This window comes from Protopterus annectens, chromosome 13.part0 (genome assembly GCF_019279795.1).
Source record: "Protopterus annectens isolate FY-2018-M chromosome 13.part0, PAN1.0, whole genome shotgun sequence".
Lineage (NCBI taxonomy): Eukaryota > Metazoa > Chordata > Ceratodontiformes > Protopteridae > Protopterus > Protopterus annectens.
In genome coordinates, this window is record NC_056747.1 from 974,750,393 (window position 1) to 974,777,343 (window position 26,951).

Genomic DNA, 26,951 nt, shown 5'->3' on the forward strand with positions numbered 1-26,951 from the left:
TCTCTGATACATGAGACAATTGACATTTACATGCATCTCTTTAAGTGATGATCAATTCTTTCTGAATGTGAAGTATATGCACAGAAATATTTACCAACTTGTCTCTGTCACGGAGTTATAAGTGAGATGAAATGCTCCCTACAGAAATAAGTGTGTAGCTATAGAGTCCCCAGTGACGTCTGCTCAGGCAGGAAGGTTATTGGTAAAATTTTCTCTAATCTTCATCATGACTTTGGAATTATTGTGGAATATTATAGAAAATATTTTATTATTGTAACACTAGCCACCCATAGGTGTAAACCTTGGCCCTAGATGATTGTCAGTGTTGAAGTGACACCCTGAGATTTGTGGATGGATGGATTTACATAAGTTTTACAAGAAAAAACTGTCATAATCAAAGTAGGCTTGTGCTTGGATTTATGCAGTTGCAAAAAAAAGGTATAACGAGACTATGGTAAAATGTTCTGTGATGCATCTATTTTAATGTCACAAGTGATGCATCTATTTTAATGTCACAACTGTGGTTGACATGTTCCAGAATTAAAAAAACATAAATATGATTATAGACATTTTTTGTGAGTACTTGTTGATATGTGTCTATATTTTTTAAATGGCTTTCCATTTTACAGATAAATAACCCAGATATGAGGGTACAGATTCTGAAGGACTACGTAAAACAGCATTTCCCAGCAACCCCTCTTCTTGATTATGCACTACAAGTAGAAAAAATCACTACCTCTAAGGTAAGTAGTTTTGCCTTTTAAATTGACTAGAATTATTGCTCTACACACACACACACACACACAAAACCTTCAAATAATTTACTCATTCAAAGTAAGCTGTTCTTTCTGTTAACATAAAATGGCTCTGGCCTGAATTTCTGTTTTCAAGTGTCTGTTGTAGAGAAAGTACTAGTAGATTTTTTCCTTGACTTCCTTTGAAGCTCCCTCTTTTTTTTCTTTTTCGTTTTGTTCTTTTTGTCCCCATTGCCAGTCATTAGCCCCCATCCCAGACAATTGAAACATTCATTCCCCATCACCAGGGCAGTGGTTCGCTGAGAGGGCCATCATTCAGGTAGTCTTCAGGGATGATTTGAGCTTTTTTCTATTTTATGCCCTTGGCTTTGAAAAGTAAACTATGTATGTAAATTTGTGTGTGGAATTTGTATTAGCCCATGTGCTAGTCAGTCACGTGACTTTCTGGCTCTTCTGCCAGGAGAACATCACTGTGATTAGAAAAAAAGAAATGCAGATTCTTTAGTGTTGCCAGTTCTGTGAGAAAGGGAGATAAAGCTGCTACCGTTACCCATTCTACCAGGGTTTAATTAGTGGCTTCAACGTCTGTAGGAGCTGGCGGGGGAGAGGAAGGAATGATGAGGCATTAGCTTGCTTGCTTTTCCAATAGTGAGAGGACTGAGGGGAAACATGTGGGCTGAGCTCTCTGGAATTCTGCTGGTGGCTGGATCCAGTGACATAATCCATACTTGGGCTGTCCATGGACCCTGGGAAAGATTGCTCCTCATAACCACACCTTATGGCACTCACAGGATTTATATGGGCACCTACATGCAAAAGAGGGAAGGGTCACACTACTACACGACTCTATCCTGGCTGGTTTACCAGCTTCAGTCTGGCCTCCGATTTCTCTCTAGCAGTGTATAACTATTGTTGCACTGAAGGGGGGGGGGGTCAAAGGGAGGTGAATTAAGCCTACATCAGAAGGTCAGTATGGAGGCTTTTATAGATGGATTGTGTGCAGCAAGGGTGGATTAAGACCCTGAAAAGGCATGAGAGACAACTGTGTTGGGGAAAAAAAAGTAACCTGTGAGACTGCACTGGGTTAGTCTTTTTCCTTCAGTAGCTTGCTTGTTGTTAATAAGTGACAGAAATTTCAAAGAAAAGTTCTTTATGGATATTAAAACAGTGTAAATTCCCCTCTGTTTTTGAGTTAATCTCCACTCCTTTTTTCCCCCTCCTCCTTGCTCTCTCTGGCCCTACTGTCAGCCATTCCCCCCTTCCAGACATTTGGCCCATTTGTTCTCCATCACCAGTGCAAAGATTGACTAGAAGGGGCTGTCATTCAGACATCCTTCAGAGATGATTTGAGCTTTTTTCTACTTAATGCCCCAACTCCTGTGCTGACACTTTATGAACTTGCCAGGGTGAGCCATGCAATGGGATGACAGAAGAGTATGCTCCATTTCTGTGTGTGGGTGTGGGGGGGGGGGTGAATCCCTCTGGGCAATCCTTTACCTTTTTCTGAAACACGAGCAATGCTCTTCCAAGACTCTGCTAGTGGGACCATACAGCGGAATGTCCTCTCTAGTACTTGCTACCCTACCAATCCCCCTTGAGTGGTGAGCAGGCCACACTCTTTCATTTCTGTCCCTCTCTACCTGGCTCTGCCAGTGCCAGGGCTGCAGATTAAACTTTGGTCTCCTGAGTCGTGTTTGGATCTTTATCCTTCTGTACCACAGAACCAGGCTCATACATATGTATATGAATATAGACTTTTTTAAATGCGTCTGACGGCTAAATTCATACTGTTCTGTTGTAGCATCACAGTATTTTGTGGTATAATTTAAACAGCCTTTTATTTAAATATTTGTGTTTTAGAAGATATTTTTTACATTGCTTTTTGCTTTGTAGTAGCACTAGCCCTGTTTGGAAGAACAGATATGCATAGCAAGTGTGTTGCATTATTTCTATGATCTCTCAAATGTATTATAAAGGACATTGTCAAAGAATAGGAAAGTGCACTAGTTATATCTGTGCAGTACTGCCTTTCCCAACCAATCCCACACCAGGAGTAAGATCATTGACCTAAAATGCTCTAATAGCCAATAGACCTGGTAAGTAATTGCTTTTGAAGCTATGCCTTAAAACGGTTGGGAATGAGTAAAACTAACTTGTGAAATTAATTTGCTGCTTTGGGAGGACTTGAGTTGATTGTGACGCAGGTGAGCAAATATTTGGAAGGGCACAAGTACATTACTGCAAAGATTACATAGTTTGACCAGGTGATGCTCTAGAATATCATTTGATGATATTCTTGATCAGTAATGCCTTGCACACCTAGTGTCCTTTTTAATTGCAGTATTTCCACCTAAAAAGATGAAGACTAGAAGCAGTAGAACTGGGGATGGGGCTGCTGAAGTATAGGGCCTTGAAAGCAATAGAGTGTCAAGTCAGTGATGAACGTTGAGATATGATGTCAGTCTTGACATAATTCTTGACTGTGGGCTCTGTTCCAAGCCTCCGAACCTACTCTGCCATTATTCCATCTCGCGCCTTCCAAAACTCAAAAGCTAAGCTCCTACCCATAATGTTCCTCACCAAATTACCTCAGATCTTGTTTGCCGCTTCTCAGTGCCAGATGTGTTCTCTCTGATCTCTTGAGCATTAGCTTATTCTTCAAAACTGTAAGATAGTTTTCCTAGTTTTCTGTTTTCTATCTGTAATCCCTCCTATCTATGCTACCCTGCTCCTACTTTAGATAGTTTTTTAGTGTGTGCTTGCAAAGGCGTCAAAAGCTGTTGAAGACTGGGGGGGGGGGGGTGAGAGGGGCACTTAGTGATCTAAAAAGGGCATTTTTTATAACTACTTACTACCACAACCTAGGTTCACTTGGAGGACGTTTTAAGCTTAGCCAATTCCCTTTTGGTGCTTGATTCTTGAATTAACATTTTCTGATTGGTCTTACCTATCCCATGGCTGATAATTGTATATTTGCCCTAGTGAGAATAACTGTGATCATTCCATAGATAATTTGAGAGACCCATATAAGGGATGCAATATTTAGGAACTGCCTCTTATCCATTAGTGGCATGAGGGGCAATCCCGGAGTACATTTTCTATTGCCCATCCTTAAATCCAAGTTGCATTTCTGAATTTTATTTTTTTACATTTTATAGCACAATGCACAAACACTAACAGATATGTGCTAAACAAAGCAATACTGTCTCACAATGAAAATAGATTGGCATTAAAACTTCTCTGCCCTTGAAACTCACATTCATTGAAGCAGCATTGAAACCCACACCACATCCAAAGAAAATGCATCTGGCCAGGGGTGGATAAAGATTACCTTTGGGCTGTTTTCAAATCAGAGGCCCCTAGCTCACAAAACAAGAAACATAAATGCGTTCTTTGATGCACCTTCCTGACTTTATTAAATTATATTCCTTGTATAATACAGCACACTTGTTAGACTTAAGTTAGAGCGCATTTTATTATTTGTTTGAACATTTTTCCAGTAGGCAATGAAGCAAAATGCATGCACCAGTAACAACAAAACTGCCCTATTCAGAACATTTCCATGATAACAGTCTACTTCTACACACAATATACATTATATATATATATATATATATATATATATATATATATATATATATATATATACAAACAGAATCACAGTAGTGTAAGCCATAGGCATGTTGCACAGCTTCTTGCACTTATTTTCAATTGGGAGGGGGCAATAGGCCAAACACCAGGGACACATTTTAAATATTGCTTGTATAATTTTGGAAAGATGTTTGCATAAAATATTGTTACCACTGTACATTTCACTGCCATGTCTTGAAGCCAGAACCCTGTGCACTATAGTCAGAGCAACATACCACTAAGCTAAATCAGCAGTTTCCTGAAAGACAGGAAGACAAACTTAAATGGCTATCATTTAGTGAATTCAGTTCTCGCTTATCACCATAGCTCTCAACCTCCTAGAACAAAAATACAGAACAAAGCCAATAATGGGGGAACATAGCCCCAAAATAGGGACACATTTCAAATACTGATGTTATAAACTTAAAAAATTGCTAGCATAAAAGGTTTTGTTTTGCTGCTCCTGAAAACCAGAGATTTAATGAGGAACAGAACAAAAAAAAATGTGAGCCATAAATTCACAAGTGATGGTGGCTTAGGATTTTAGGCTCTTTTTACCTGCACCCAAGGTGCAGGGTTTGAGCCTGTGTGCCTCTAGCCACCAGATGTATCCTGTGGGCGGCATTTCACACACACACACACACACACACACACACACACACACACATATACACACACGCCCTCTCTGCTGCAGACACTTGTGTAGGTGGTGGGGGTGTTGCTTGCTTGTTGTGTTGTAAATAGCGCATACTGTGTGCAAATTCGTCTATTTAGACGCCTTTTTAGAAGGTGGTGAAGGAAACTGAGTATTATGAACAGTTAGAACAGTACCTTCTGCCCGAACGGCAGTTTGTAGGAATCCATGGCTCTGGAGTTGGAAGAAAGGAAATCTGCCATTTTCGAATGGCATAGTGCATAAATCCTCCTGTATTCAAACAGAAACGGCATAGTGCATAAATCCTCCTGTATTCAAACAAACGGCATAGTGCATAAATCCTCCTGCGACATCCTGTATTCAAACAGGCATGCATTTGGGACGGCTGAGACGTCGCAAGTGCTGCAAAGCTGACACAATTGCGCACCCGGGACGGTTGAGACGTTGCAAGTGCTGCACAAGTGGGGGGGCCTCCCCCCACGCTCTATGGTTCCGGCGCCCATGTGCGTGTGTGTTTTCTCCCCTTTTTAACATTGGGTAGACTTTCTCAAATGCTATTGTTGGTACTTCTTGCCCTTTACCTTCGGGTAACTCTATATACCATTGTTGGTATTACTGGTCTCTTCCCTTTCTTCTCCTTTATTTAAAAAAAAAAAAAACTCTACTTTTTATTCCTAGGTGTGTGTGTGTGTGTGTGTGTGTGTGTGTGTGTGTGTGTGTGTGTGTGTGTGTGTGTGTGTGTGTGCGCGCGCTGTGGCCTTGGTTTTTTGTTATGGCCGATAAACCTTCTAAGGGCACCTCTGGCTTCAAGAGGTGCCAAAAACATGAAAGGAAAATGCCTAATTTGGATGGATACACACACTGTGTGTATTGTGTCGGTGTGTGGTCTATCTACAAGAAGACTTGTGCGATCTGTCACGAGTTTAGTTCCAGAACCCAGATAGATCACAATAACAAACTTATCTTAAAATGCTTTCTTAACTCGGACTTCAAGGAGACCCTATCTGGTTCAAAAACAGAAGCCAGTTTATCCTCCTCTTCCAAACTGAAGAAGCAAAGTCACTCAGTTCCGACATGCTGCTTGGAACCGCCTTCTAAAATAACCATATCCCCCACGTGCCATCAGCTTCCTCGACACCAGTGGGCCAAGATATTCAGTCATCGGTACCATCAGCACCGACCTCTTCAGTATCAATGCCCTCAGTACCGTTATCAATGCATACAATACCTCCTTTGTTACCAGCCGACCACTCAGAACCGTAGGACCCTCAGATAATAATTTTCCCCCTTACAACTTACTCTCCAGAGTAGATCTCTCTGTGGACCATGCTCCCAGTCCCTTTTTCGAGAGATGGCCACCCAGATCTCCATCGGCCTCCTCTGTTTGGTCCACCAAGAGTTTGTCCAAATCTGATAGTATGAGACTGGTGGACCAGCTCTTACACCAAGGGGATTACCTCCTTCCATGTTCCTAGCATTGTTAACTCTGGAACCTTACCTTCCATATGTCTACCTATTCCTCCTCCGACTCCAGCTGAGATTTCAGAGACCCCACTACCGACCTTCCTGGCTTCGACTGTTTCGGTGCCAGTCAGAGCTCCTTCCGTGACACTGAGAGTTACCTTGCCTGGCCACTTGTTCATGTTCTGCGTTTTATGTAAGACAGACATTGAGACCTGTGAAACTTCGAATCAGTGAGCACGAGTGACATTAAAAATAAAAAGGCAACTAGTGCCTTATTTAAGCATGTACTGAATTATCCTACAGCGAATTTTAGATTTACTGTGATTGATAGAGTTACTGGTAAGAAAAGTAACAAAGCTGGTTGGCACAATTTACTAAACATGAAAGAAAAAAAGTGGATTATTAAATTGGGGGGATTATTCCCCCCTGGGCTTAATGAGCAATTGTGACCAATCATCTGGGCTTACCAATTTACTGTTTCCTATATAATGTGTGGCTATATGTGGAAGTTTATATACACTGAGGAAGTCTTGGTATTTGTATCCGAAACCGGTCTGTTTATGTCAAATTAAATTGTTTTATGCACACCACTTTGGGCTGGCATTTTTCTTTTTGAGTTTGACATTTTACCAGGCTTCAAAGAGATCTGATTAAAGAGCTTTCAGATACTGTTTCAGGAGCAGTAGCCGAAGGAGTTTGAGACAAAGTGACTTCTCGGCTCGCCACTCTAGAATCAATCTCAAATTCGTTTATAAGGCTGATTGCTCATGCTGCTGAAGGGATGACAAGAGCAGCGGGTTCAGGTGTAGCTATCAGGAGACATGCTTGTGATTTCTCGGACCCATTTAAGTCTTCTTTCATCAATGCTCCATTTGACAGATCATTCTTGTTTGGCCCCAAAGTTAGAGAGGCTCTAGCCAGATATGAAAAAGATGGGAAGACCCTTTTTGCCGTGGGTGTACTCTTTTCTACTCAACGGCTTTATTCTAGGTACCAGAAAAGTGGTGGGCTATGGGTTCAGAAAGACCCAAGAACCTTTCCAGGACTCGTGGCAATGAAATACAAACTGAATAACAAGCCACATAATTCCATAATCTGGCTTTTAATTCAGTTTGCATTCAATTTCTGATGACGTTCAAGATTAAACAAACGAAAGCACTAAAGCTGTTTTCCTGTGGCGCATTATTATTTTATTTTTTGGTTTAGGATTTGGTTGTGTGGACAGCTTTGTGGCAAAGTCATGGTTTATAACTACTTGTAACAGTGCATTCTATATATGTTCTACCAGCTGCATTTTTGTATTGTAATAAATTTCTGTATAATGTTCTATTTTACTTCACCACTTCTTGATCATCATTCAGATCTCTCGAGTTTGTGAATTTGCAAAGATTCTCTGAGCTTATTTCATTTCATAGCAAGCTTTTATCAAGCCAAGCATTTCTCTTATTTTAAAAAGTAATCCTTTCAATTCTTGTTGTCTTATTTTAAGATCTTTATGGTAGTTCTGTTGAACTTATTCAAACTATTAGTAATGACTAGAGATCACTTTCTTTTCTTATATCCACTATCATACAACTCCTTTCTGCTGTGCCATTTTCTAGTTTCACCTAATCTATCACTGAACCATTTGCCTTTATAAATACTCATTATTTTGAGTATTTCCTTTCAACATTACCATATCATTCTTTCCTACAATCTTTAGAAGGTCCTGTTCATGTATATTTCTTTTCCTGTCAGCAGATGTTTTTTTTTTATTTTCATTGTTTATCTACTTTTAACAGAATTCTGTCCTACCATTTGAGTGAGCAGCAGTTGTCACTGGCTGATTGTCAGTCCCTGTTGAAATGTCAGGACTGGCAATGCCATGTCCCAAAACCTTGAGGAAAAAAAAAATGACCAAAGTGCAGGAGAAGAACAAATATTGAACGTCACTCTTCCCCCTTAAAACCTGCTTTTTGCAAGGGTAAGCTCCCCCACACACAACCCCAAACCTACCAGTTCTGAGATAACCATTGCTCAGGGAAAAGGGTATAGTTGGACTTAATATAGGCAAGTGTGGATTTTCAGTCTTTTAGTCTCTGCATTTTAGGACTCAGTACTGCGACTCCTGAATTTTAAACGGTTAACTGATTTGTTTCCATTAATGATGTTATCTAGATCTTCTGTATTTAGGTGGAATGAATATTTTTAAATAGCCTTTTGCTTTCCTCCACCCGTAATTCAATTAAGATATCTGTGTTGGATTTTGCATCTTTTTTTTTTTTAATTATGGGTAATTGGTTCACCTGTGGCTCTCGCAAAAGTTTTTTCCTCTTTGTTTCATATCCATAGTATTTGAATTCTTATTTCCAACACTTCCAAATTGACTTCCGTTGTTTCCTGTATATTTAAACATTAAATTCTTTACAGTGTGGCAAAAATCTTCATCTGTTAATTTAATACTTGGGATGTCTAATCTACATGTAAAAATGATTAAAACTGATCTTTTTTCCCCTGGCATTCCAGAATTGTTAAAATTATTGCTTCTGCTGTCAGTTATTTATTTGACCATGACATAAATTCATATTTCATGAAATCTGTTGATATTTTCCACTCTCTCTAAGGAAGCAAAATGTCTGATTTGGCTCTTACTCTTTCTTCCTAGACTGTATCATTTGATTTCAACCACTTTTGTAGTATAATTTCAAGAATGCATTTCAGTGATGTTTTCAGATTCCAGTGTTTGTATCCTAAATGTTATACAAGAAAATAATTATATATGTAAAATGTATTTATTTTTTGTCAGTTGTTCTTATTTTTTTCAGTCTCACTTCTGTTAATCCTTACTGTTCTCCATGCTTGCTTTTTGACGGAGTCGTCTTTATATTTAAATTGATTTTTTTTCTGTAATTTTCTTGTTTACAACTGTTCTCAGTTATTTTCCCCTGACTTCGTTCATCTTCATATTTCAACTCCACCAATTTATATTTTATCAGTTTATTTCATAAAAAAATTACTATTTTTAAAAACAGCTTCTCTTATATAAAGAATGAAATGTAATTTATTATCATTAATTTGTTTTGCCAGATTAGCAGAATACATAATTGTTGCCAACTATAGTGTTTCTTCTAATATCTTGTGATTTTTTTTCAATATGTACTACAGTGATCACATTACCTATTGTTAAAATTTTGAATTTGAGATTTTCAAAATAACTATTGATTTATATCTGGACTACATTTAAATTGAACACCTGCCTTTGTTTAAAAAGTATCCTTTGCAGGATAAAATGTTCATACCCATCTTTCTACCACATCACAGCAGGTTTCTCTAAATCCATCCATTCATCCTCACCTCTTTTCCCATTTTTGCACATGGGATCGCATGGGTGTCACTTCAACAGTCACGGTCATCTAGAGCCAAGGTTTACACTGCTGGGTGGCTAGCACGTCTGAATCACTATTTCCTTTTTTCCTGTTCTGTTTTGACCCCTCAGCTGTTTACCTCCCCTTCCAAAGTACCTTTGCAGGTTTTTGTTTTTTTGTGTTCAGAGATGTTTTTATTTTACTTTACCTCTTCTGTCAGCCATATCCTTTCCTCCCTTTCTTTTAATTGAGCTATTATTAGTCTTTATGTAGTATTTTGGTATTTTAACGTGTTAACAAAATCCTTTAATAATGTTCTTCAACACCATCTTGTTTTACTTTTATGCTGTACTGACCTTCTGTTCTTCTCTGTATATCCTTTGTTGAATGTTCACTTTTATCCTATATCTAAACCTGTACTACAGTTTCTACATGATGTATATCCTTGAGTTGAATGTTCATTTTCATTACTTAAACTTGTGCTACAGTTTATTGATGAAATTGTCTGAAAACAGCTTTCTTTAGGTGGGGTTAAGGAAATTTCCAGGTTTTATCCTATTTGGTCTTCATTATTCCTTTTCATGAAGGGGTTGTCCATCTGGGGTGCCCGAGAATGGAAAATATAACAAAGGAGGGTAGATTTTCGAAAAAATTTATGAAAATATTTGGCATGGAAGATGTGAATTCAGTACTAGGAGTTTGGAGCGAAGGTACATATTATTCCTCAAGATATAAAACCTGGGCTAGACAGAATTTATATTTCACAGGAACATGTGCATTTAATTGAAAGTCTCACTATGCACTCAATAACTACTTCATATCATGCACCAGTAATAACTAAAATAAAAATACAGGGTAATGAAATAAAAATTAGACCCCCCCCCATCTGTTGAAAAGAGAGGAATTTAAGGAATGGATAGTGAAAATTATTCAGAAGCTGTTTGAGAAGATAGCATTTTTTCTGTAACTGTAGCTAGGGAGTGGGATAAAATTAAATTTGGAGATTAAAAACAGGGTGGAAGTAAAAGAAAACGAGATGTGGCTAAGAAGTAAAATATTTTTTTAGAAGAACTGACAAATGTTGAAGTATTGCAGAATAGAGGGACTCTCCCAGAACAAGAAGAGGATCAACTGCAGAATGCTAAACAGAAAATAAGGAATTACCTTGATATAATATGCATGAGTTTAGAAAGATTGCTGTTAAGCAATTGTTTTTTGATAGATAATAACTCTAGAGCACAAAAACTTTTAGCTCAATGACTCAAGCAGCAGAAAGTAGAAAGGGCTGTCACCAACGTTAGGGAGCCTACAAGGACTATAACAAGAGATCCTGTAGAAGTATTAGAAATATCTTGGAAATTCTGTAAAAGTCTGTATAAAGCAGAGAAATATGGAAATCAAGAAGAGGTACAAATGGAAGTGTTTATGGATGAGTTAAATATGCCAAGGTTGAGGCTCAATTACTAACTTGGGGTAGGAGGAGATATATAAAATGGTGATGTATAACCAGTCCCCAGGAAAGTCCCCATTAATAGATGGTATTCCTGTGGAAGTTTGGAAGCTAGGATGGAAAAAACTGATAGATATGCAAGGTTTTGTTTAACAGTATTTTAAGAGGAGGAGCAATACCAACATCCTGGAGGAAAGCAGTGGTAGCTGTAATACCTAAAGAGGGTAAAGACCCATCATATCCAGCTAAATACAGGCCCATTTCAATATAATGGCTAAAGGAATGACAAAAGTGAAGCCAAAATTCATAGATATGGACCAGTGTGGTTTTGTGTAGGGAAGGCAAACATTTGACAACATTAACAGAACAGTGATGATACAGAAGGACGCAGAATGTAAGAAAATATCACTTTTGGTGGTGGGTCGTGACACAGAGAAAACATTTGACAAAGTAAGCTGTGACTTTGTAAGCAGGACAGTAAAAACATTTGCATTCCCTGATAAAATTATAAGCTTGAGTAGAAGGATATATGCGGGATCTGAGGTGAAAATTAAAGTGGGTGGGTGCCTCTCTGATAATTTCTGCTTGAGCAGAAGAAGCAGGCAGGGTGCATCTTCTTTGCCCTTTATTTGTATTATATTTAGAATCAATGGCAAACAAAATAAGGGACTCAGAAATTCAGGGATATAATTGGTATGGTATTCAAGAAAAGCTGCCTCTTTTTGCAGATACTGTTTTATACCTGATAAAACCAGAGAAGGACATCTCTGTGTTGTGGAACATTTTAAGACTTTCATATATTTTCAGGATACAAAATTAATGAAGCTAAAACAAAGGCAATAGCTGTAAGTTATGTACCCGCACACAAATTTGTTAAACAATATCCATATTTATGGGGACATAATAAAATTAAGTACTTAAGAGTATGGATTAAAAATGATTCCGGTGTGACAGCTAATGATATGTGGGAAGAGACTAAACAAAAGATAATACAAAAACTGAGAAACTGGAAGCTCTGTTATATGGATGTGGATAGTAAGATACAAGCAGTTAAAATGTTTTTGGTCCCTGTAGTCTTAAACACAGGTCGGGCATATTTTTTACCAATGAGAGAAGTTGTAGAATGGCAATCAATAAAGAGCTGAGGGATTTATCTCGGAGGGGAAGACTACAAGAGTCAAGTGGCAAGATGATTCTTCCAATAGAACAAAGCAGATTGGGATTACCGTATTTGAAGGAGTATTTTAGAGCTACACAGTTAAGGCTGCTATACATTGCACAAGCAGAAACCTATAATTTTAAGTGGAAATGGGTGATGGAACAGGGGCATGCTGTACAAACAATGAGAGACTAGGATTTTGGATACAGATCTTTAAATAGAATAGCAATAATTATACATATATTCATAAAGCAGCAGAAAGTATTCTGAAAACCAAGCCAACACTGGAATGGAGAAAAGAGATTCTGCTGATAGAGATGACTGCAATTATGGATACAGACAATGGGCAAGAGGGGGCTGGAATTTATTGGAAAAAACTGGTAAAATAACCAAGGTGTTGGGAGCAAATAACTAGAGAGGGAAAGGTAATAAAATGGGAATTCACCAAGAATTTATTTGGACAGCAGGTTAGAGATTGTCTTCCCCATCAGGGATTGATATCAGAGTATAGGCAAAGAGAAATAAATAAGGGGGTCCTAAACGAAAGACCAGCACTGGTAGAGTTTTTAGTAGAATGTAGAACAGAAGTTGGTGTTAAAGGAATAATTAGTAGAGCATATAAAATATTGCATGATAACTATAAGAATCAGTCAGTGGAGGTTAGAAAGGATTGGCAAGAGAAATTGGATAAGCAATTCACAAAGAAACAATGGAGGATATATGTTATGTCTCCCAAATATGCAGCAAAATCTAGAAGATTTAGGAAGGTTTTTTGTTTGGAAATTTTTACATAGGTATTTTATACCCCAAGTAGACTCCAGATAATTTTTTCTCAGGTAGACACCAAATGTTGGAGCCTTTTGGGAGTGTAATGAGCTGGCAGACTTTAAAGATTCCCTGCAGACTACTCTATCAGAGATAATGGAGTGAGCAAATAAGTGCATCTAGGGAAATTATTTTTCTGAGCTATGATACAGAATAGGAATTGCCTTGACATAGTAAGGCCTTACTCAGTCTCATTATTGTGGCGGCCCAAAAAAGCAAGTACTAGAAAATGGAAATCGAAGTCTAAACCAACTTTGCTAGAAGTAGCGAAGATAATAACAGAGAAAAAAACAACTGGAATTGAGATGTTTAGAAAAAGGTAAGAGCAAATTACACAGGAAAAATGGGAATTGTGGGATCAGTACACGCAGAGAAGGAACGAGGTTTAAAAGAAGTCAGGATTTAAATGAGCCATGTAATGTTTGACTGACAATAACTGGATATATTATAAGTGATGTAATATGTTTACAGCTACAATTGTCAGCATGGTTTGTAATGTATAATGTTTGCAACTGAAATTGTGTCTCTGTGGTTTATTTTCATGTATATAAATGTAAGAGTTCCTGTGTCATGTGATAATTTAAATAAAGATGTTTCTTGTTTAAAAAAAAAAAAAATAATAATAATATGCGCAGGGATGAGTTTTGTTTTGTGTGGATGGGGAGTCTGTTCCAGAGCAGCAGTATCCTCTGCAAAATTAACCTGTCCCTCCGAACACTTCTGTTGATTTTGCAGAAGAGGTTTAGATCACTATACCTAATATTACTTGTTGATGTGCAGTAAATGCAACATTATTGTGTCATGATCTTCATCATATTGATCACTGCTGCAGTAGCCTTAGCTGTGTGGGTTGTATCCTGTCAGGGATATAATGGCTGGCCAACTTCCAAAGGTTCAGATCACCTTCCACATAGCCAAACTGTCAAAAAGCTCGAGCTGAGCTGACTAAAAGACAAGTTTGGACACAAAGCCCTTCAGAGTTTTCCTGCTGTCAGAGTATGCTCCTCTGATGCTTTTGAGGATAGACAGTCTGCTTCTGCTTTCCTTTGCTGGGAAGAAGTCTCCTGTAGTTAAAACCTTCGATTTTCTTAAATTATTGGCGTTTTATTACTCCTCTTCAGAAAAGTTATTTTAAAGTTAGGAATGTTATGTTTTAACTGACTTTTCTCGTGACTGTAATGTATTTTTAAACTGACCTCTCTTTTTTTTTCTCTATCAGTTTAAAAGTAATGATAACTAACTGAAAACATATTTTTTTTGTGGATAAAGTATGTATATTTTTCCTTGGTGGGACTGGCATAATGTTTGAAAGTGCTTTTAACTATATGTTTTTTCTGTCAGTATAAAGTAACTTTTGTAGACTGTTAGTTTTACTAGCATTTGCTGCTTGTCTTCTCTGGGAAAGAGACACTATTTCTGGCTTGACCATGGAGCAGATTACCCTCCCACAGTCTGTTTTCTTCAAGCCACAAAAAGAAGTAGTAAAGCAAACAACCTTTGCCACCACAGCAGGCTAGCAGTTTGCGTCAGCTGCAGGTGGTTGACTCTGCTGTGGCCGTTTCTTATACAGTTCAAAGAAAACCAGACTTACGAAACCAGAGATTCGAATAAAACTCAGTTTAATGTAAAATCCAATTCACATCACAACTTTCAGGATGAAGTCCCTTCATCAGTGTGTAAGGGCCATTTCTTCTACCTCAGGCCACTCATCTTTTACCCCGGATCCCTGTAGCACCTACAGCCACTATGGACTGGGGGTTAGCCATGTCCTCTTTGGCAGTCCCATCAGTGTGCAAGGGAAGAGCCACTCTTGTCTGCCCTGGGAGAAGGAAGAGGGAGGTTTCCCCTGTTGTGCCAGAATGCTGTGTCCATCAATGGGGAAGCTTGTTGTTGCCATTATTAACATGGTTGGCCTCATTTTTCTGTCAAAAAGAAACAGAAAGCCAAGCTGTGTCTACTTCTCCTCAAATTTCTTTAGACAGTAGTAGTTGACTGGATCTGGCTCAGGGTTTAATTTAGGCTGTTGATCCTTCTTATAAATTAACTTCTGGTAAAAGAAAGGAGGATTCTGATTTTTCCTGAAGAGATTCAAAATTCTAAATCTGAACAGGAAGATGCAGAGAAGACCAGAGTCTCTCTCATCCTCGCTGTGGGGTTTCTTTTTCTCTGAGACTGTTGCTAGAATGCACCGGTGTTTTCAGTGGCAGAACACTGAGGTTTCACAGTCTCAAAGTACTTCATGTTCTTATAGAAGGATTTTCCAGAACATACACCAATTTTTCTTGTTCTGTCAGCTTTAGAGGATGTGTTACTGCATGCATTTTTCCCTGTTAATCAGCCAGCTGCCCCATAAAAGGCAGGTAGGGTGTATAAAATTCCTCAGTCTTTTAATTTTTTATACACTATTCCCAAACCTGACCCTGCAGCTATAGCCTTAGTTGATTTCACTGTTGTTAAGCACTTAAGTTAATTCCAGTCCTACTCTTTCTGATAAGAATGGGAAAATTGTTGGTAGGTGTGGAAGGAAAGAAGTGCATACTTCTGCAACTTTGGTTTTCAGAATTTTGAATTATCAGGTTCTTATGTTAGTTTGTTCTGACAAATTGTGAAAGTATGATGAATATTTTATCTGCAGTTTCTTCTTGTGAGGAAAAATCTGCTTTAAATAACTTGGTTTCTTCTTTTACACATGTCACTACGCACTGTTTGTAGTGTGTGTATGACTGTTGATACTTCTTCCAGGGCCATAGCCACTGGTACTGTTAAAAGGAAATTTGCATGGCTGCATTCTCAGAACCTTCAAGATGAGATTTTAAATTCTCCCTTGGAATAGCGATTGTGTTTGGTCCCTCTGCTGCAGAGGTAATCAAAAAGTATGATGAAAGAGGCAAGCTGAACCAGGGAAGATTTTTCTCTCTCTTCTATTTTTGGTCAAAAACAGAATCAGCATTCTCAACAGAATTCAGGTAAATAGACATTTAAGAAGGAATGGCTAGGGATTTCCAGGAAGTTTCTAAACTCCCAAAACCACAGACATTCCAATATGTGTGAATTGCCTATTCAAGTAACTTTGGGACCCACGCCCACCCTGGTCCCTCTTTTCTGTATTAGAAAGCCTTAATCTCCACTTTTGTCTTTGGCAACAGATTGCTTCAGACAAATGGGTTCTGAATGTCATTCATCAAGGTTACAGATGGCAGTGGGAGGAAATTTCCTCCCTTTCATGGGGATCATTCCTCCTTTTCCAGATTGCCTGTTCATTGCATGCTGTCCCTAGGATTGATAGAACCAGTTCTTTCTTCACAAGTAGGGAGTACTTTTTTATTCAAGGATGTTCCTAGTGCCAAAGAATAGAAAAGAAAATGCTTGGAGACCAGTTCTGGGTCTTTCTTTACTAAACTGTTTGTGATAGTGCCCTAATTCAGAATGTCACTTCATAACCTGTTACCTCTTCTTCCTATTTCAAGTTTCCTGGGAACCATAGACTTATAAGATGATTATCATCACTTCCCTATTCATCCAGACTTCAGATGTTTCGTAAGTTTTGTACTTCTGGATAACATTCAGTTCTCTGCTTTAACCTTTGGACTATCCACTGCCCCAAGAGTGTTCACAAGGTGTCTAGCTCCAATTATAGATCATTGCAGGGTACAGGGTATCCACATTTTTCCATATTTAGATGACTTGCTTATCTTTGCAGAGTCTTTTTCAAAGTGTCAGGAATCCGTCTGTTGGTGAGAGATCTCTTATGTAAACTGGGTTTCCAAAAGAACAGTGACTTCTTTCTTGACACCCTCACACAGGACTGTGTTCCCGGAATGTCAGCAATACACCTCATTTCGAAGAAATTCCTTCCACAGGAAAAAAATAGATCCTGGTTTAGATCTGTTCCTAAGGTTTTTCGCTCAGACTTTGGACAGTTTGAGGGAATACCTCAGGATTTGGGGTTTCATGGCATCTCTGATTCTCATGATACCCCTGGCAAGACTCTACCTGAGGAAGGATACAGTGATATCTGAAATATCTTTGCTCCCAGTATTAACACCCTTTATCTTTTCAAATCCCAGTGCCAGGATTTGTTGGAAGAGAAATCTTTTGGTGGAGACAACAGGTATCCTTAAATCCAGATCTCCCCTTCTCACTTTGGTTTAAAAGCAGTTTCAGGAGGGATAAAAGTGCAGGGGTGTGGGACACTAAGGACAGGTGCAAGCATGTAATTATCTAGGAGATGCTTGCCCTGATTAAGGCACTCAAATAACTGAATCATCTTTGGTCCTCTGGAACTCTTCAAAGTGACTTTAGACAGTGCCACAGTCATGATACATCAGCAAGTATGGGAAAACCAGGTTGCACCCCTTAGTTGGGATATAGCTTCACAGCATAATCTCATTCCGCCGGCATGCTGCATTCTGTCAGAGCAAAACTGGCAGACAAGCTGAGCAGCAGGGCCAAGACAGACCCTCATGAATGTAACTAGATCAGGAGGCCTTCCAGCATTTAATCCATCTTTGGGGAGTTCCTCAAGTAGACCTTTTTCTATCCTCTTTTGAATAATCAACTTCCAAGATTCTGTTCCAGGTCTCTGTGCAAGAAGGCCTGGAAGGACAGATGGCTTTTCTTTAGTCTGGAATGTTCCTGTATGCTTTTCCACCCTTTCTACTAATGTCCAGGATATTTGAAGAATCAGAAAAAATCCCCAAATGTCACTGTGGTAACTCCCTTCTGGCCTAGGTAACTGGTTCTTCTTTCTTTCAGAAATGGCCAGAGGCAATTACCACAAGCTTCCTCACAGACTGTATTACTCAAACAAGAACAGGTGTGTTTGATGCACTCTGACACAAGTCATTTTCAGATGTTCATCGTGCATACAGCTGCAGTCATAACAGATGGGTTCTCCTGCCGTCAGGCAGGTCCTCGGTTGGCCGAATTCCAAAGTCTAGGTCCGGCGTCGGTTGTAGTCGCTTCTTCCCTGACGTCAGTGCGACAGGGGTATAAAAGAACCAGCCGACGCCATTTTCTTCAGTCTTTCTTGCCGCGCGGTGCCCGAAGCAGGAGCAGTTCGCAAGTGCTGGTCAGCCAGCTCCTGAAATTACGAAAATTTTGAAACCAAAGTCTTCTTGAAAGCTAAGTACCCCGTTGGGGAAACTTTTCTTGCCTCAGACCAATGTCAGACAAAGTTAATAATTGTATTTCATGTGGGAAGCAAATACCGCATAAGGATTTCCATTCCCTCTATATTCCTTGTTTAGGCCCAGACCACGACGTCTCGGTCTGTCGCTTTTGTGCTACATTCAACAAACGCACCATTAAGCGTCGGGCGGAGTTCGCCCAGCATTATTTTGGCAAAACATTTAACTATATTATGTCGTCGGATACTCCGACTCCAGTTTTGTCTAAAAAGCGCAAAGATAAGGACCAACACACGAGGTCCGCGGCCTCTACCGACACCACGCCAAAGCCGACTACACGTGGTCCGGTTCTCAGTGAGGCGCCTACGCAGCCCCTGACTACCGACGACACTTCATTGGCGGTGTCTCCTGTGCCCGAGGTCGCAGGCTCCTCGGCCCACACTCCGACTACAGATACCGAAGCCACTCTTGGCAGTGAATCTCAAAATGTGGATAGGTCTACCTCCTCTCAAGGTGTCTTCAGACCTTCCTCTTCTTTTTCCATCAAGGCTTTCACTAAGTCTGAAGCATCCATGCATTCTAAGAGACAAGCTACACAGGGCCCATCTCCAGGCCCCATGCCTAAAAAACAGATGCTTAAAATGGCTGAGGATTTAATTACTCTTATCAGGGGTTCTCAACCCCCCTGGACAAAAGGCCCAGGGTGGAGGAAGAATCTCCCTCCTCTGATCAGGGCTCCATTATTTCAGAGCACTCTGATGATCAGGAACATTCTTACTCCCCTTTTGAAGACTCTGATGCAGAGGAGTCCATTCCCTCTGTATCCCCTCCAGAGGATTTCTCATTTGGGGAAACTTTGCATACCTTAAGGGAACACTTCCACTGGGAAGGCCAAGATTATTCTGATTCCAAGGAAAGGCTTAGGGAATTTCTCTTGCTACCTCAGCACAGGCCTCTGGCTATACCTCCTGTCTTGGATATCCTAGATGATGTCTACTCGGAGGCCTGCCTTAACCCGGATTCTCTACCTCCAGCCCCAGTCAAGCCCGACAGGTACTACAGGGTTCCTGACTCACACCAATTTCTATACAAAAGCCATGCTGCTGACCCAGAAACCATCTCACAGGGCCCCAAGGGAATTAAGGCCTCCACTGTTAAAAACCCATTACCTTCCGAGAGAGATTCCAGATCCTTAGAAAGGTGGGGAAAAAAGGTATATACCTCGGCTACCTTAACCATGAGGGCACTAAACTGTCAGTTCCATATGCTAAAATACCAACAGTTTTTGTTATCACAATTGAAAAGTAAAATGTCACAACCTGAACAATCAGATTTGAAGGAGTTGCAGGATTTGATGCATAGTGCAGAACAAGTGGGTAAACATACCTTACAATGTGGTTTTGATGCTCTAGAGGCCTCATGTAGAGCTGCTGTTACAGGATCAGTCCTACGTAGACATGCGTGGCTCAAGGAACAAACCTTGCCAGATCATGTCAAAGCGAAATTACTAGATGCCCCTCTACAAAAGGATGTATTATTTGGTGCTAATGCTGAGGAGGTATTAAGGAAAATGGAGGAAAAGGCTAAATCAATGCAAACTGTGAAAGATTTTCTACAGGTACAACCCCCACGCTTCAGTAGAAATTGGCCTTCCAAAAATTGGTCCTTTCCAGCCACGGACAGACCCCAAAGAGGTAGATACAGGCACCCGAGGGGCAGAGGACAATCCCAAGGATCATTTAGAGGCAGACAATGGCAAGCTCCTACACAAAGAGGTGGTGAGGATAACTCGCAACCATTCAGAAAGCAAGCCCAATGACTTTCCCCTTTGCATGCCAAGCAAGACTCAAATGGCAACACCCTTAGGCGGAAAACTGGCATTATTTTCAAAAAATTGGCATATTGTCACAAAAGACAAATGGATCCTGGACATTATAAACAGAGGCTACAGATTCCATTTTCACACCCTTCCAAAAATGAGAGGCATGCCAAACCTGCCACACAATCAAAGGGCAGAGGCACAAAGGCAAATTACAGATCTCATAGACATGAAAGCTATTCAAGAGGTACCTACGCACGAACAAGGTCAAGGTTTTTATTCCAGACTATTCCTGGTACCAAGGAAGGGAAACGATTGGAGACCTATTTTGGACCTATCCATCCTAAACACATTTCTACTCGTACCAAAATTCAAGATGCTTACTCTACAGCAGCTTCTTCCCATGCTGGGCAAGGAGTCTTGGCTGGTAACATTGGACCTCAAGGATACCTGCATGTCCCAATCAGACAAAATTGCAGAAGATACCTCAGATTTCTTGCAGATTCAACCCATTATCAATTCTCTGCATTGCCCTTTGGCTTATCTACTGTGCCCAGAGTATTCACGAAATGCCTGGCATCAGTAATTGCCTACTGCAGACTTCAAGGGATACAAATATACCCCTATTTGGACGACTGCCTGATCCAAGTGGACAGCAAGCACATTCTTCTGAAACATCTGGCTTATGTAATAATGTTGTTGAACTCTCTGGGATACACAGTCAACAAAAAGAAATCAAAGCTAATACCCTCTCGGAAAATAATTTTCCTGGGTGCCAACTTGGACACAAACACCCAGATGGCCTACCTCACGCCAGAGAAGCAGGGGCAACTAACTCAATACTTCAGAGCACTAGCAAATTGCACCAGGCTGACTGCAAGGAAAATCCTGCAGGCTCTGGGATTCATGGCATCTTGCATCTTACTAATCCCATGTGCAAAGCTGCATATGAGGAAACTTCAATGGTACCTGAAAAACCTATGGTCTCAACACAGCCACAGTTTGGAAACAATAATACCACTAATTCCATGTCTTCAAAAGGAATTTCTGTGGTGGGCTCAAGCATGCCAAGCAAACGCAGGTCTCCCATTCAGCAAGCCTCAAGCAAATCAAGTCTTCACAACAGACGCCTCGGACTACGCCTGGGGGGCGCACATGACAGATCGGTGCATTCAGGGCAAATGGTCCCAAAAAGAAAAGCACCTTCACATCAATCAAAAGGAAATGCTAGCAGTAATAAATGCTATTATAGCTTTCAAAGACCTTCTGCAACCAGGTCAACTATTAATAAGAACGGACAACACCATAGTTATGTGGTACATAAACAGGGAGGAACACATTCATACCCCCTATGCAGACTGGCCATGTCACTTTGGAACATGGCCATGGACTTACAAATCGAACTACAAGCACAGTACTTTCCAGGCAAGGAAAACACGCTCAGCAGAAATATGACAGATCCACACGAATGGAAGTTGCATCCTCAAGTTTTTACAGAGATAATCCAAGCATGGGGAAGGCCAGACATAGATCTCTTTGCCTCCCACAAAAATCACCAATTGACAAAATTCTGCTCAAGGATTTTCCATCCAAAGGCCTGGAGAGTGGACGCTCTCTCTTTCAGTTGGATATCAATGACAGTTTATGCCTTCCCACCTCTTCCTCTACTGCCCAAAGTTCTATTGAAAACCAGAGCAGACAGACCAAAGATGATTCTCATTGCTCCAGACTGGCCAAGACAACACTGGTACCCACTCCTGAGGAGCCTGACGCATTCCCCACCATGGACCCTGCCTCTAATGCCTCTTCTCCTGACTCAGCACAGCTTCAAAACTCTTCACAGTCAGCTAAAAACACTCAGTCTAGCCGCATGGAAGATTCCTTAGCATCACAACAGACCCTACTCTCCAAGGAGGTGCAGGATGTCATTTTGGAGGCCAGAAGGCCGTCTACTAGGAAAGCTTACTCCGCAAAATGCAAATGGTTTTGTGTCTGGATTGAGAAAAAGGGCCTGGATCCTGGAAAACTGAATTTACCTCAAATATTACAGTATCTAGCTGAGCTGCTAAGCAGTGGACTTTCATTCTCCTCCATCAAAATCCATGCCTCAGCCATTTCTGCAGAATACAACACTGATCCACCCTTATTCTCTCACCCCCTCTTAAGACAGTTCCTCAGAGGGGCTAAGAATCTAAAAACCCCAAGGAAACAACCAATAGCTGCTTGGGATCTCAATTTCATGCTGGAAAAACTGATCTTGCCTCCTTTTGAGCCAGCTGCCTCGTCATATTTGCAATATTTGTCCTGGAAAACAGCTTTCCTTCTGGCTATTACCTCAGCTCGTAGAGTTTCAGAACTACAAGCTCTCATGGCTGTGCAGCCTTTTATCATCTTCCATCAGGACAGAGTTTCCTTACGAACCAACCCGTCCTTTATGCCAAAAGTGGTATCCAGGATAGCTTTGAATCGGGCCATACACTTACCTACCTTTTATCCTAATCCTCAAAACAAAGGGGAGAGATTACTACATTCCCTGGACATCCACAGACAACTGTGTTATTATTTGGACAGAACAAAGCCTTTCAGAAAATCAGAACAGCTCTTTGTGTCCTATGCTATAGGAGCTCAAGGAAAGCCAATTTCCAAACAGACAATCTCAAAATGGATAGCCTACTGCATACACTTTTGCTATTCTTTTCATGGCAAAACTGTACCTATAGGCATCAGATCTCACTCCACAAGGACCACGGCTACCTCTGCAGCCTTTCTCAGAGGAGTTCCTACCAAAGATATTTTAGAAGCAGCCACTTGGAGTTCTGTGCATACCTTCTCCAAGCACTACCACCTTCCACTATACTCCAAATCTAGAGCGGGCTTTGCCACTGCAGTCTTGCAGGGCATTCTGGCTCCTCCTAGTTCCACCTAGTGCGTACCGCCCCTTTCTTAGCTTTGGGATTCTACCCATCTGTTATGACTGCAGCTGTATGCACGATGAACATAGTACAGTTTTGTACCTACCATAAATGTAGATGTTCGAGTGCTAATACAGCTGCAGTCCAGGTTTCCCTCCCTCCTTCCCCTCTTGGGACAGGCCTATTGGCTGACATATCCTCATGCAACCAGATTGGGGTATTCATTCATGATGTATTTGCTTGCACTACTGTATTTTGTTTATATGGCATTGCTTTATTACACTAATTTATGTCATCTGGGGCAAGAAAAACTGAAGAAAATGGCGTCGGCTGGTTCTTTTATACCCCTGTCGCACTGATGTCAGGGAAGAAGCGACGACAACCGACGCCGGACCTAGACTTTGGAATTCGGCCGACCGAGGACCCGCCTGATGGCAGGAGAACCCATCTGTTATGACTGCAGCTGTATTAGCACTCGAACATCTACATTTATGGTAGGTACAAAACTGTACTTTTACTGACTTGATGATAAGGTCTTAATTCCTTTTAGGCACCTGTTTACTGAGGATGTGCAGCAGGTACTAATGGAGGCAAGAGAGCCTGCTACTAGAAAATCATGTATTGGCAAACAGAAAAGGTTTCCTAGTTAGTCCCAGCAACATAACCAGCACCCATTCAGGGTTAATTGTTCTCTGGTTTTACAACGTGTGTGAGTTACTATCCTATGGCCTTTATTATTCCTTTATCAAGGTTAATTTATTGGCTGTTTCAGCATGTCTGCCCATAGATCCTCCTCTTTTAAGGCAGTCTCATGTCAAAATGTTCTTGAAAGGGGTTTTGCGTAAGAGGCCACCAAGTAAACTGGTGGCCTTCCATGGGATCTTAATTTTGTGTTAAACAAGCAGACACTTGCTCCATTTGAACCAGTTAATCTGGTTGACATGAGTTTCTTAACATGGGAAACAGTTTTATCGATTGCTCTGACCTCTACAAGAAGAGTATCTAAGTTGCAAGCTCTTATGACGAGTCAACCCTAACTCATTCTCCTTGGGGACAGGGTTTCTTTGAGAACTAATTATTTTTTATGCCTAAAGTGGTATCACACTTTACTGTAAGCCAAACCATCCATCTCTCCATTTTCTTTAATAAGCCTAAAACTGAAGGAGAAAGTATACTCCATTCCTTGGATGTCCACAAACATCTCTGGTACTATCTTCACAAAACTATATGCCTCAGATCTATGGATCAGTTGTTTACTTCTTGTGAAGGTAAGAAGGGACAAACTGTGTCAAAACCAGAGTATTTCCAATTGGGGTATTACCTTTTTTGTTATACTCACCATAACAGATCTATTCCAGGGCCTTGGTTTCCTCTGTGAAAGGGTTGGATTCTATAAATGTTCTAGAAGCTGCTACTTGGACTTCTACATGTACAGCACTATAAGCTTGATTCCTTCTCTAGGTCCAGATCAATCTTTGCTAGGTGCCTTCTGCAGGGTTTCCTAGACTCCTCTTCCACCTCACAAATGGTTGTTAGCTGTGGTAAGCTACCTGTATAGCTACAGCTATTCCAGCAGTAATCAATACAATGAACATAGTACAGTTGAGTAAGTTGAACTTGCATAACAGTAAATGTTTGAATGATCACTGCTGTGGTAGTCATTCCCTGCCTCCATCCACCTTGTTTTTTTGTTCTTTTTTTTATGCTAGTGTGTGGACATTTTATGTTTTGATGGTGTTAGCATATTACTTTCAGGGGTCAGCTTCTCTCTTTATGCTGGCAGAAAAGCTCTGAAGGGCATCATGCCCAAACTTGTCTTTTAATTGGCTCAGCTTAAGCTGCTTGACATTTTGAGCATGTGAAAGGTGCTCTGAAGCTTTGAAAATTATCCAGCCATTATATCCTTGTCGATATGTAACTGGTATCGCTAAGGCTACTTCAGTAGTAATCATTCGAACATTTACTGTTCTAGTAAGTTCAACTTGCACAACTGTACTGTGCCATACACCATACATATCTCAGCATATTGTAGGTTACAGTCAAGTTGACTGGGCTGTGATTCTGCCCGTGTAGGGCATATTGTTTAGACCTTTTATCCTTTTAGTAAGGTATCTCTTTGGGTATTCCATTTGTTGCATGTGGCTGGACAGATACATGCCAAAGGTGGTATTATACACAATGATTAGCCTAATGAGGGCTGAGTACACACACACTATTTTTTTTTGTTTGTTTTTTTTTTGCTGGACTAGTAGAATATAACAGAATGATCACATATTGTAAGAGGAAGTGTAATGAGATTTTGACTTTTGGTGATATTTTAATAGTAAGATCTGGGAAATTAACTGATAGATATGTGACTGGGTTTGGGTGGATCCTGACTTAGCTGTGGCAAGAAAGGAAGACTGGAAACGCTTGCTAAACAGGGACAGGTAGGAAGATTTTGAAGTTACCTGGAATATTTTTTCTTTCAGAAAATGCTGAAAGTAGTCCTTACAAAATATCTTCCTTAACAGATGGATGGAGGTAGATGATAGCCTGGGTAAGGTTAATGGAGTTGTAAGTTAAAAGACTAGCAGGTTTGGCCCAAATTCCTCAATCTTTGATGATATGTCTAAAACTTTAAAAGATAAGTAAGCAGCTGCCTGTAATTTGAAGGCATGGCCAGTCCATGAGTAAGAGCACTGTAGTGGCAAAAATAACATAGATGATTCTAGAATCTTGATTCAAGCATTTCTTTTACAAGTAACTATTTAGTCTAGATCATACTGTGGAATCCAAGCATAAAGATAATCAGACATATTGCTGATAGTACTGCTGTTAAGATCAAACCTGGGGTATGTATTGGGGAGTTCAACAGCCTGTATACTAAATAAATGCAGGTACACTGGAGAGGGGGTTATTGGGTGGGATTCATTGTAGTCTGAGAGAAGCAGGCCAAGTAAAAAAAAAAAAAAAAAAAAAAAAAAAAAGAGAGAATCTGAAATGCAGTTTGTAAGAGCTGTTGACTGAAAGTAAATAATGGCTTTCAGCAAATGAGAAGAGCAGCAGGTCGTGTGTGACTAGAAGACTGCACTGGAAGAAAATACAGGGTAAGTAGTAAGCAGTGCACTTGTGTGCAAATACCCAAGGGTGCCAAAGGCAGAGGGTGATGCATTGGGGAGAGTTGATATAGAAGTCAGTAACATGGTCAAGTTCCAAGACTGTACCATTTAGGAGGATAGAAAGTGGAAGGGAAAGCACATTTTGGGTGTCGTTTGAAGACTATTTCCTGTCCAGTAAGTGAGACTGGACTGTGAAGGTTTACAAGAGGACTAGAGTGGGAAAGTATGAGGGAGGGAATAAAATGGATGTGTAGTAAAGAATACTGAGAGATAGGTTGTTTAAAACGAGCAAGTAGGGAAAGGATGGGAGCAAGCCCATCACTCAGTGACTGAGGATAGTAGTTAGTCTGTAATGTAAAAGAAAGAAATTAGAATAGGTAAGAAGGTAGGAAGAAGAAGATTGCAGAAAGGAGTAACTGAGTGGTTACTATACAATGATGGAGCTAGGAGAGAGTATATAGTTACAGATGTAAAAGATGAGGGGGTTAGCAGCTAGGAGGTGAAATTAGAAACTGATAGTAGCAGTGTCTTTTAGACAAACCAAGAGAAGTTGGTAAAGCTGTCACCAATACCAAAATACTAGGGAGGAAAATGTATGTCTTAAGTGTGTGTGGTCTGTTTTATGGCAAGTGTGCCAGCTTCTGCCACACAGTAATGCCACTGGTATCCATGTGCAGATTAAAAAGGTGCAAGGAATATGACAGAGTA

The 26,951-nt window shown here is 40.3% G+C and overlaps 1 protein-coding gene across 1 annotated transcript in view; it reads left to right on the forward strand.

Moving 5' to 3' along the window:
• The window catches only part of ACLY (ATP citrate lyase), a gene marked incomplete at its 5' end in the record, with an annotated part of 1,378,630 nt that overhangs the window by 1,150,013 nt on the left and 201,666 nt on the right, over window positions 1–26,951 (forward strand). The window contains 1 exon segment of the mRNA XM_044054761.1: window positions 630–743. Coding sequence (XP_043910696.1) covers window positions 630–743 — 114 coding nt within the window.